Raw genomic sequence first — 12,607 nt, 5'->3', positions numbered from 1 at the left:
CTGCAAGTTCCACTGTCACCTGTCCACCACATGACCCTGCTGGTATGTGAAATATCAGTGGCATAACTTCCAGCACCACAGCAACACGCAGCCGCCACAGTATGACAACCGACAGGCAGGTGATGTGGTTCCCTGACCGGGAAATGAACCCAGGCCACAGCAATAATAGCACTGAATCTTAACCACTACACCACCAGGCCTGGCTACTGAATATACAGACAACAGCTAAAATACTTCTAATTGCATGTTTATAACTTATGACAACTATTTTATATAAGTGAGCAAAAGCAAGAGAAAAAACCTCTTATGATAGTTGGGGAAACATTTAACATGCAAGACTACATTTTTACATAATTATATTTGAATATTGAACCTTATAAAACTTAAGGGAAATTAAGGATTTTTTTAAGTTCCAAAAGCATAAAGATGAAAAACATGAAAATTTGCTAAAATTTACACGGGAATTTTGGTCATCATCTTCATACTAATCAACTCCTGCCATCTAAAAACAATAAAAATCTAAACTTAGAGACTCCCTTTTTAGTAATTTCCGAAATGTTCTCATTGCTAACAGGGTCTTATATTTAAGATATTATTTGTTAAGTTTTAACTACACATCTAAAACTTCATACTTACGAAGTCTTCCTCTTCAAACTGCAACTTTTCCACCTTGTCTTCCTTCTTTTCTTCCCTAATCTCTGTAGGTGGCTTTTCCTGAAAGGCACAGCCTTTCCGGGAGTGGAAGCTGCCATTCCAGTGACGATGGTTCCCTGTGCCACTCCCACTACGCTGGCTCATGCCATCATGACCTCGGGAAGAGCCATGCCAACCAGACAGGTTCCCTGTAATTCCAGCACATGCTCCCTTAGAGACACCCGAGTCCACAGAATCATGGCGGAACAGGGAGGGCTGATGCCAGGAATCTAGAATAGTAAAGAAAAGTAGCACATTAGATTGTTTGCTTCCTGGAAACTCAGAAACAATTGAGCCAGATGCACCCTGATCTGGTTTATGGTACTGCCAAAAGCCCTTCAGGGGACCTTTTTAATAAAAGATTAAGTCCACAAAAAACAATCACAAAATACATCTTTTTCTTTTAGATAATTTCTATATGAGTTCTTCAACTGAATAAATGACTGATGAGAACATAGGAATGTTAGGTTTAGAAAGCCAATGTATTTGAGTAATGACTACTGGAGGACCTAACTAAGAACTATTTTTACAAAGGATCGTTATTTCGAGATTATAGACATGCAACCCCAGCCTGGGCTTGCCCTGAGTAGCTTATATAGAGTCACGGAAGTTGGGCATGGCTCACCTCCTGTAGTTCGTAGAGGTCCATTGTTGAAAAAGCCATCAGAGGAATTATGACGACGACGGCTTACTCCAAATCTACCATCTCCTCGGGGTAGGTGCTCTCCGTGTTTTTCAAAGGTGGCTGTAGGTGACTAAGATGATAAAGTAGAGAGAGGCAAACAGATAAGTAGCTATCAGTCTCTTTCAGTATCTTAGGTTTTGCATCAGGCTTTTAGAAAACAAGTAATAATGGTGGCAGAAACCCCTATTATAAGCATATGGGTCATAAGGGTACCACAAGCCTCCCAGTTACATAAGTCCTAGGTTACATATTCAATCATTAATTCATTTCCTTTATCTCAGAAGGAGAGAAAAGGCAGCTGCTTCAATTGTTTGCATGAGAGAAGGGAAAAAATCCTGTCAATATCCATAAAGAATAAGGCCCAAAACTTTACACTTAAAAATACTAAGTTAGGACCGGCCCCGTGGCTTAGCGGTTAAGTGCGGGTGCTCCGCTGCTGGCGGCCCAAGTTCGGATCCCGGGCGCGCACTGACGCACCGCTTCTCTGGCCATGCGGAGGCCGCGTCACACATACAGCAACTGGAAGGATGTACAGCTATGACATACAACTATCTACTGGGGCTTTGGGGGGAAATAAATAAATAAATAAAATTAGAATTCATAAAAAAAAAATACTAAGTTAATCTTGCAATAGAAAAGGAAACGCAAGATGCTTGCTTAAAAAAATTCTAAACAGCTTTATTATTTCTGTAAATTATTCTAGAATTGGAGACAAAGGAATGGTTTAAATACCACCTTGGTAGGCCATTAACAACTATAGAGTGTTTTTTTGTTTGTTTATTTTATTTTTCCCCCAAAGCCCCAGTAGATAGTTGTATGTCATAGCTGCACATCCTTCCAGTTGCTGTATGTGGGACGCGGCCTCTGCATGGCCGGAGAAGCAGTGCGTCAGTGCGCACCCGGGATCCGAACCCGGGCGGCCAGTAGCGAAGCACGCGCGCTTAACCGCTAAGCCACAGGGTTAACTGCTAAGCCACAGGGAAACTATAGAGAGTTTTTATAGTTTTGTAAAACACTTATTTCCAAACATTACTTAATACTCATAACAATACTATAATTTGGTATCATGCCCGTTTTACTCATTAACACAAGAGGAAAGAGGTCAGGGAGAATAAGTCTTGAAGTTAACGACTAAAAGGAAGCAGTTTGAGAAACACTATTATAGATGAACTCTAATGTCCCTTCCTATTCCAAATCAATTTTATTCTACACCATTCTTTTTTATTTATTTATTTTTTTCGTGAGGAGGACTAGCCCTGAGCTAACATCTGATGCCAATCCTCCCCCACCTTTTTTTTTTCCTTGAGGAAGACTGGCCCTGAGCTAACATCCATGCCATTCTTCCTCTACTTTATATGGGACACCGCCACAGCATGGCTTAGCAAGCAGTGCATCGGTGCGTGCCCGGGATCTGAACCTGGGAACCCTGGGCCACTGCAGCAGAGTGCGCGCACTTAACCGCTTGCGCCACCGGGCTGGTCCCTCTACAACATTCTTTAGTCTCAAATGACAGAGGTCAACGTCTAAAAAGCCATGAAAAGTACGAGTATGTTTGACAAGAGCTTATACCAAAACTATAGGTTGGGGCACAGACATCTTTACATCTATTTTCTTATTATTAATATCTTCACCAACTCTTGGTATTGTCAGTCGTTTTTATTTTAGCCATTCTAGTGGGTTACAAAGATTTTCTCCTATTCTTTCTTCTACAAGTTTTATGGTTTTTAGCTCTTTAATTTAGGTTATGATCCACTTTGGGTTAATTTTTATGTATGATATGAAGTAAATGTTGAGGTTTTTCCCTTTCCCCAACATAGATATCCAGTTCTAGAACTACTTATTAAAAAGACTATCACTTCTGCATTGAATTACCTTGGCACTTTAGTCAAAATCAACTGATTTTACGTACAGAACTATTTTTGAATTCTCTATTATATTCCATTGCGTTAGATGTCTATCCTTATGCCAATACTACACAACTTTGCTTACTACAGTTTTATTGGAAATATTGAAAGCATATTTCCTATTTTTTTTAACTTAGTTCATTGTGCTAAATCAATGATTCTTTGCAGATATAACATGAGCATATTTTTAAATGTTTTCCTGGATCTCATATCTAATCCTTCAAGCCCACCACCCCCAAGCGTTGGGTCAGATTATATAAATTATGAGATTTTGGGAATTTCAAAAGGGCAGTTCAAAATGAAGCTTAGAACAAAAGCTTATAGGTACAGATAGATGAGGACCATCTTCCCCCAAAATTCACATTCAAAAACAGGGAAGGTAGGCTATTTCTTTTTGAAACTACCTATCAGCTTTGGCCCTCCTCTAATAGTTGGCAAAGTTGACTAGTTTCCCAAAGGTTTCCTTCATCAATAATTTAGGCTGTTCTGTGTACTGTGACTAGGGCTACTTTATTCTTTTTTTTTTTTTTTTTAAAGATTTTATTTATTTTATTTTTTCCCCCCAAAGCCCCATTGGATAGTTGTGTGTCGTAGCTGCACATCCTTCTAGTTGCTGCATGTGGGACTCGGCCTCAGGATGAACGGAGAAGTGGTGCCTCGATGCACACCCGGGATCCGAACCCGGGCCACCAGCATCGCAGCGCGCGCGCTTAACCACCAAGCCACAGGGCCGGCCCAGGGCTACTTTATTCTATATGAAGTAGACGCTCCATTTGTCTTTATCCCTAACACAACACACATTTTCCCCTGAAATCATTCAATAGATTATTGCCTCTAAAATAGCAATTTAAGAATTTAAATTTCTAGGATTTAATCTGAGATCCACGTAGTAGTCAATCAATCACTGTCTCACCTTTTCCTTCCTCCTCATCTACTACTATAGACAAATGCACATACATTCCAAAGGTCCATGTCCCCAAAAACCAATTCCCTTTTACGCCTGCCCCTCTGTCCTCAAGAACAGGTTAGCAAGTATGTTTTAGTTCCAAAGTGTGCGGCAGCTAATACAGGAAGTCTTAAGTGTGCCATGTAATGAGAAAGCTTAGCATGGGTAAGGAAAAAAATGGGACACCTGGCAGTAATAGGGCACACACTGACTTAGATGCCTAAAAATTTATATCCTATTAAAATAAAGGTAATGTCTATGAAAACATATTTGAAATCCTCAGGCAAGGTTGAATATACAAAGCACACCTCGAATGTAAAACAGAGGCCATAGACCAGTTGGGAATGAAAAGAACTGGTATTTGGATTATTACTACAGGAATAGAGGACAGTACCTTAGCTGACTGTGGTGTTGAGAAATTTAGCCAAGCAGGAACAAAGTCATGCTGCGCCATTTAGGTCCAGTGTCTCTTTTCAGCAAGGTGAGGCATCCAACCTCATGGCCAGGATCTGAAAACGAGAAAACTCAAATCACTTACGCTTACAAGAACCTGATACCAATGTGTAAACACGTCTGTGATTACTTTAAGATACGCTCTTTACAAAAAAACTTGCCCTCTGAGCCTCCCTAGATTACTTATCAGGCTCTATTCCTCAGAGAAGTTCTAAACAAAAACAACAGTCTGTGAATATACTATGAAAAACACATAAACAGAAAAATGTGACATAGTTCTGGAAGGTTATATGAAAGAAGCTAATGAGTTCTTGAATTACATCAGAACCTTAAGAATAAACATCTACTTAAAGTTACAGATACTTATGAAGAGAGACTAATCTGCTTCAAGTACTCAAGTAACTTCTGGCAAAAGCAATACAAAAGATGTTCCTAGAGAAGGATGATACAACCTCTCAAGAGTTTTTCTATTTAGTTCACATTAATTTCCTCAAACATCAACTAGCATCATTTTTCCTGAGAGATCTACTGTTGTCTCCAAACCACTCCACTGATATTCTTCAAAATTAAATACATCAGAAAGCAGTAGATATTTTCCATGATATATACATACACAGCCTTCTTCCAAAGTTAGACATAGAAGCATATTTACCCCAGAGTGCAACCTCTGTGGTCCTGTTTCTTGAACTCCTTGAGTCGGCCAGCTGGATTTCCCACGAGGTTCTCTTGTTAAAAGGGTGCTTAATTAGGCTGGCCAGCAGCACACGTTGTGATGAAGCACAAAGAAGCCAGGCTCTGTGTGGACCGCTCTCTCAGTCCCCTTAATTGCTCATCTTAAACTATCTAGCTCCTGACACGTTTCCAAAAGGGGGAAGGGGAAAGGGGAAGGGGGAAGGGGAACATAAAAAGTATTTGTTACATTTAAAAAATGGGGGGAAGGGGAAAGAGCTATGTCTATGTTCACCTCATTCAACTTCCTTGAGTGATGGCACTATGATGCTGCTTAAATAGATAATACATGGACATTTGCACAATGAGTGCAAACACTGTTCATAACAAGGTCACAGCTAGAAAGACATGTGAACTCATGTGTGGGCAAATAATGACATCAAAGTGACAGATACAAAATATAACATTAAAGAGCTATAAAGGATCTTCTGAGCAGTCAACTCCAGTGGTAAAACACCCAGGACAAATCCTTTAATTTACAAATCTCATTATTCTTATGCAGCTGCTAAAAAGTGTGTGCAGATATGTATTTATATTTTTCTTATCCTTCAAAATCTAAGGACATAAGAAATCTTGCTAGAAAAAAAAAATCAGACAGGAACTTGATATACTTTTCCCTCCAAAGAATAGCAGCTTTCAAGGCAAATTTCTTGGTATAAAGCTCCCAAATGTATCTTCTATTTCTTTGGTCTTCACTATTTATAAATTCAGAGCAAAATTAAAACAAGTAGAAAGACAGGGGCTGAGGGGTAGTCAAAGAGAAAGTTCCAAAGTGAGGTTTTCCTCTCCTAGTTTTCTGTATTTCACTTATTCTGCCTGTTCCTGAAGACTGAATTGAGCCACTGGAAGGTGATATGAAGAATCTTCTACTGCTTCAGTAGAGAAGTCACGTATTATTTTGAATCCATTTCCATCATTATTCAACCATTTAAAAGGCCACAGGAATCACTATAAATAAAAAACCAAAATAACACATAGTATCACAAGAGGCAAATCATTATTATATATAATTGCTAAAATGAGACACAGTCAAATGATCAATCAAATAAAGGTCCTAAGGAGTCAAAACTCTTAAGACCAATTTAGACATTAATTTCATGTGTCACCATCTATAGCAACATAACGCTATAATTCTTTTAAGGGTTTTTTTAAAGGATCTTAGAAAAGTCACCTGAATAGAGAGTTTTCTTTTTCTCTTTTTGTTCCTGAGGAAGATTCGCCCTGAGCTAACATCTGTGCCAGTCTTCCTCTACTTTGTATGTGGGTCGCCGCCACAGGATGGCTGCCGCTGAGTGGTGTAGGTCAGTGCCCAGGGAACTGAACCTGGGCCGCCAAAGCAGAGTGCGCTGAACTTAACCACTAGGCCACGGGGCCAGCCCCAAGAGAATTTGCTTTTTTATTTAACCATTTCTCCAATTAGCTATCAAAGGTAATTCATAAATGCAAATTAATGAGTGTTAGATTTAGATTTTCTCTCATACATGGAATAGCTTGCCATAAGCAGTCAAAGAGCCATATAACTTTCTGGTTTATTACCAGTCATCAACTACCTAATTATTTAATATTAACCACAGCTAGATCCCTTAAAAACAAAACATCTGTCATAGCATTCTTTACGTATTTACATATTTTTAGAAATCTAACTATCAATTAAGAGACTTAAGCTCTTATGCTGACTTAAGATATGCAGTTCAGATAACACAAATATTTCTTTGGCAAATTCCCAACATTCTTCCAGGGGCTAGAAAGTTTTCTGATATAAGAGAATGCTTACATCTGTGGGCAATTCTACTCTATGCTAGTAAATTCTAGTTTGGAGGATATTTCTCATATAATCAATTGGCAGCCTTGCGCTACTGCTTTAAGTTCATGGGAATAACAAATACCAAATTCAGGATAGTAAATATCTCTATGGGGAAATGAAGGCAAAGGAATCAAAAAGAGGTCTCAGGGGACTTCAACTGTATCTGTAATGCATTATTTCTTAAATTGAACGATGGGTAAAAAACTATTCACGTGTTCTCTACTCTTTTTATATACTTCTAATACTCAAAAGAGTATTAATAGAACAAACATATACAGAGTTAGGTAAAAGATTTGATTCATGTAATTTATAAGTTGAAATACATAACAATCACACAGAGTATATATATAGTCCTTGAGAGCATACATGGAACAGTTAGAAAAACTGTCAGAAGTTAGAAGTTATACTAGTTAGAAGAAATCTCAATTAGTTCCAAAGCATAAAACATTCTATGTTCTCTGATCACACTGTATTAAAATTAGAAAACAACTTTCACTTGCAGTTCCTACTCTCCCTCTTCTTCCTGAAGAAATCCTGTCCAAAGCCATTACATGAGGCCAAGCAAGGTAAGGATGCATAGGTAGCAGAGGGGGAGCTGCAGAGGCCCAGAGCGGGGTGCTAGGACCCAATAGGATGCGAAGGGTGTCCATGTAGAGTGGGAGATAGAGAAATGTGTGTGTCTGTATGCCAGCAGCCCAGTGCAGGATGTCAGAGCCTGTTACACAACGTGAGTGAGTGTCCCAGGGGGAAGGCAGCCCAATGTAGAGTATGGGAGCCTGAGTGGAATAAAGAGGGCATCCTGGCAGAGAGACAAGGCCAAGCAGGTTGAGGGCTTCCATGTAGCAAGGTGCCTTGCATAGGTGTTGCAAGCTTGGTGTGGTGAGGAAGGAATCCACGCAAGGGAAGAGGTGGTAACTGGAGGCTGGTTACATAGTGGGAATTAATCAAAAAGTAAAAAATACTAAGGTTATAGATTTGCAATATAACAGATAGAGCAGTACTTAATGGAAAATAAGCTTTGCAAACACTTTCCTTATTAAAACAAGACTAAAAACAAACTAACCTAAGCAATTTTACCAAGATGAAGGGAAAAAAGCAATAAAGCACACCTATTTATTAAATAGAAAAAAGCACAAAAAAGATAAGGTCAGAAAAATAGAGATGATTAAAAAAAAGGTAATTCTTTTGAAAAAGATTTTTAATAAGAGACAAACTGGTAAAACTGCCTGGGAATAAAAGATAGAAATAAAGAAGACAGTGAAAAAGGGTAAATAAATACAACGGATTAAGAAATATTATGAGCAAAACAATATTAAAAGCAATTACATGCTAATAAATTTGAAAATCTTGAACTAGATACCTTTGAAATGGCAAAATTGGCACAGTAATAGAAAACTTGATTTTGTTATTACAGAAAACTGCATTATGTTATTATATGGACACTTAAATGTGAATCAGACAAACCCTGATCCCCCCCAAAAGTGTCCCAGGTGAAACAGAGAAGCTGAATCTCTGCCTATAATTTGCTCTCTTGGGCAGCAAAGACGTGTCTTGTTAGTGAGCTAGGACTGAGTTGGTTAGCACTTTGGCCCAGGCCTGAAGTTCAGGGCCAGCCTACACAAAGAACAGTTAGCTCAAGGATAATCCCTTGATATTGGTTCTGTGGTCCAGTCTAGAGATTTTTAAAATTACAACTGATCGCAGGATACACTCTGGGGAAGACCAGCTTTTAATATAAACAAATTAAAAGAAGCCAATTCACAAAATATTTAGGAAGAAGTAAAATAAGCAGGATTTCACAACTGATGGGATACTGGGGATAAAGGAGAAATACAGGTTCATGTTGTGATTTCTAGCTTGTGCAACCAGGTAGATGACCATCATATCATTTGCTGATATTAGGGAGTAAGTGCTGACTGGCTGCTGTTTATTCAGTATAATTCAGAGTTATTTTTATATAGGTCTACACGTGCAACTCCCAATAAGAACTGTATGGTGGACAATCTCCCTGTAATAGGTTCTTATGGAAAAATATCAACCAAATCAAACTTCCCTACGAAATAATTAACTGTTGCATACTTTTTGTCTTAAGAATTCTGGCTTGAACAACAGAGAATCTGAAATTCAAGGCAGGGAGATGAAGCATTCATTAGGTTATGAAACAGACAAAAAGGAAAATGTCTCAATTTTAAACAAACATCACCTCCTTTCAAATCCTGATATGCAAGTTCGAATCTTCCAATTGACACTTTCACACACCATCTTTTCAGTCAATACTCAACCCCAAGTTTTTCTAAACAGAATCCCAGTTAAGGCAGTGATTGCAGAGGAAATATTAACTGGCAATGCTTTGCTACTGGTATGAAAGTTCTGAAGCTGTTATATATCCCATAACAACTACTTACTTACCATCCTCAATATACTCTGACACCTAGGCTGTAAAGTTATGTAAGAGTGTGGTCTGTGCATGCATGTGCAGAATATGTGGTGGGGAGGAGACAGATGACAAATGAGAATGTTTAGTAAAAAGGAACAAATAAAAGAAGATGAAAGAGCACAGATAAAAGAAATTCCTGTTTTAGAAGCAAAGGACTAAAGGAAAACATGACAAAATGCCAATAACGGTTTTATTAGGGTAGTGAAACCATGGGCATTTTGTTTTATCTTGTCTATTAGTCAAATGTTTTTGTAATGATATTAATTTGCTCTGCAAATTTTTATAACTTTTTATAAAATTTTATGAAGTTCTTTAGTGATGGCTTTCGTGGCTGTGGCTATTTTTACAGAGTGACTAATTGGAGGGGCTTTTGCTTACTACCGAGAAATTCTGAGGAGGAAAAATACATCACTTGAAACTCTCTTAGAACTTCAAAAAAAAACATTATGCAAGACTAGATTGAAGGGGAAATGAAGATTGAAAAACAAATTTTAGATATGAGATGTCAAGTCAAGTTGGTCTGGAGCTCAGAAATCTGTTCCCGAGATAGAGTTTTGGGAATTGTCAGTATTTGGTAGGCGATGTTTAAAGTCAGGAGAAGAGATGAGATCTAGGGAGACTAAAGATGTAAGAGTTTCCAAGTCCTGTCTGTTCCATTCCTTAGTTTCCATTTCTGTTTGTCACTCCAGGTTTCAATTACTCTCCAATAAAAAAACTGGTTTCATAGGCACTACTAGTCTCTTCCACCCTCTGGCTCAGCCTCTACTCTGGCTGCCAGGTCTCTCTTCCTAAATCCAGGTTCAAATTATATCACTACTCTGCTCAGAAATCTTCTGGCTTCCTACCAACTACAGAATAGGATTTAAGTTTCTTGGTCTGATAGTCAAGAAATAAGACTTTCCCCAAAAATCCCCCCCCTGAAATCCTCAAAATACTTTTCATTGTGCCTTCTAGTGCACTTGACACTTGCTCTTTCCAGGATATTTATAAATGTCGATCTTAACTCCCAGCAGGCCAAAACTTATTGTTTCTAGACTCCTGCCTTGCCCTTCTTTGTTTTTTTTTTTTTTTTTTAGGAAGATGAGCTCTGAGCTAACATCCATGCCAATCCTCCTCTTTTTTTTGCTGAGCGAGACCGGCCCTGAGCTAACATCTATTGCCAATCCTCCTCCTTTTTTTTCCCTTTTTCTCCCCAAAGCCCCGGTAGATAGTTGTATGTCATAGCTGCACATCCTTCTAGTTGCTGTATGTGGGACGCCACCTCAGCATGGCTGGACAAGTGGTGTGTTGGTGCACGCCCAGGATCCGAACCTGGGCCGCCAGTAGCGGAGCGCGCGCATCTAACCGCCAAGCCATGTGCCTTGCATGTGGTAAGGATTCAAAGGTTTAACAAACTAATTTTTACATATTACAATGAGGCAAGGATGCAGAGAAATTGGAATCCTCATACATTGCTGGTAGAAATATAAAATGGTGAAACTGGAAAACAGTTGACAGTTCCCCAAAACGTTAAACACAGTTATCATATGACCTAACATTTCCACCCCTAGCTTTATATCCAAGAGAAATGAAAACATGTCCACACAATAACTTGTAAGCAAATGTTCACAACAGCTTTATTCACAATAGCCAGAAAGTAGAAACAATCCAAATTTCCATGAACAGATGCATAAACAAAATATGGTATATCCATACAATAGAATATTATTCAGCTATAAAAAGGAATGAAATACTGATACATCCTACAACATGGATGAACCTTGAAAACATTATGCTAAGTGAAAGAATCCAGGTGCACAAAACAACACTTTTTATACAATTCCATTTGTATGAAATATCTAATCCATAGAGACAGAAAACAGATTAGTGGTTACTAGATGCTGGGCTGGAGGGAGTGTGACTGCTTAAGGCATATGAGGTTTATGTTTGGGATAATGAAAAAGTTCTGGAACTAGGTAGTGGTGATGGTTGCAAAACACCATGAATATACTTAATGCCACCGAATTGTACACTTTAAAATGTTATGTTATGTGTTTGTTGCTAGTGTCACTGAGTCAATTGACTCCCAGCAACCCTAAGTACAGCAGAGCCGAACCCTGTCCAGTCTTTTCACGCCATCCTCTCACATTCTGACACTATATCACACAATGCTCTGCTGCTATTCATAGGGTTTTCATGGCCAGTTTTTTCTGAAGTGGGTGGCCAGGTCCTTCTTCCTAGTCTGTCTTAGTCCGGAAGCTCTGCTGAAACCTGTCCACCATAGGACGCTGCTGGTATTTGAAATACCAGCGGCATTGCTTTCACCATCACAGCAACACCCAGCTGCCACAGTATGACAACCAACAGGCAGGTGGTGCAGTTCCCTGACTGGGAAACGAATCTGGGCCGTGGACTGGATGAGAGCATCCAATCTTAACCATTAGACCAACGTGTTATGTGTACTTCGCCATAATTAAAATTGTTAATAGAAATAGTCAATATTAAATTTAAACAATGTTCTACACCATCCATTCTTTTTCAAGTTTTATCTACGTGCTTTGGCTCTCTCCCAGCAACATGCATATCAGAATTGGCTGTATCAGGGCCGGCCAGGTGGCACAAGCGTTAAGTGCTCGTGCTCCACTTCGGCAGCCTGGGGTTCGCAGGTTCGGATCCCGGGCACGCACTGACGCACCGCTTGGCAAGCCATGCTGTGGCAGCGTCCCATATAAAGTAGAGGAAGATGGGCACAGATGTTAGCCGAGGGCCAATCTTCCTCAGCAAAAAAGAGGAGGATTGGCATCAGATGTTAGCTCAGGGCTGATCTTCCTCACAAAAAAAAAAAAAAAAAAAGAATTGCCTGTATCTGAATACTTGATCCAATCATTCACTCACAAACATTTGTTGAATATTTCACCTTTTCAAAACCCATGACTTATTGGGCACTTCATATATGCCTGGCAATCTACCAGGTACT

The 12,607-nt window shown here is 39.1% G+C and overlaps 1 protein-coding gene across 3 annotated transcripts in view; it reads right to left on the bottom strand.

Moving 5' to 3' along the window:
• Positions 1 to 12,607, bottom strand: part of GPBP1L1 (GC-rich promoter binding protein 1 like 1) — a 58,920-nt gene that overhangs the window by 25,399 nt on the left and 20,914 nt on the right. For all 3 annotated transcript variants that reach the window (XM_087446037.1, XM_014796420.2, XM_087446038.1), the window contains 4 exons: positions 5,334 to 6,358; positions 4,623 to 4,737; positions 1,319 to 1,448; positions 637 to 923 (listed from right to left, as the gene is read on the bottom strand). In XM_087446037.1, coding sequence (XP_087302163.1) covers positions 637 to 923; positions 1,319 to 1,448; positions 4,623 to 4,682 — 477 coding nt within the window. In that variant the 5' untranslated portion in view covers positions 4,683 to 4,737; positions 5,334 to 6,358. The remainder of the gene's footprint in view (positions 1 to 636; positions 924 to 1,318; positions 1,449 to 4,622; positions 4,738 to 5,333; positions 6,359 to 12,607) is intronic.

This window comes from Ceratotherium simum, chromosome 22 (assembly GCF_057802395.1).
Source record: "Ceratotherium simum simum isolate JZ-2026a chromosome 22, ASM5780239v1, whole genome shotgun sequence".
NCBI classification, from domain to species: domain Eukaryota; kingdom Metazoa; phylum Chordata; class Mammalia; order Perissodactyla; family Rhinocerotidae; genus Ceratotherium; species Ceratotherium simum.
The sequence above is the reverse complement of the archived record's forward strand: the minus strand, read 5'-3'. Positions and strand labels throughout refer to the sequence as shown.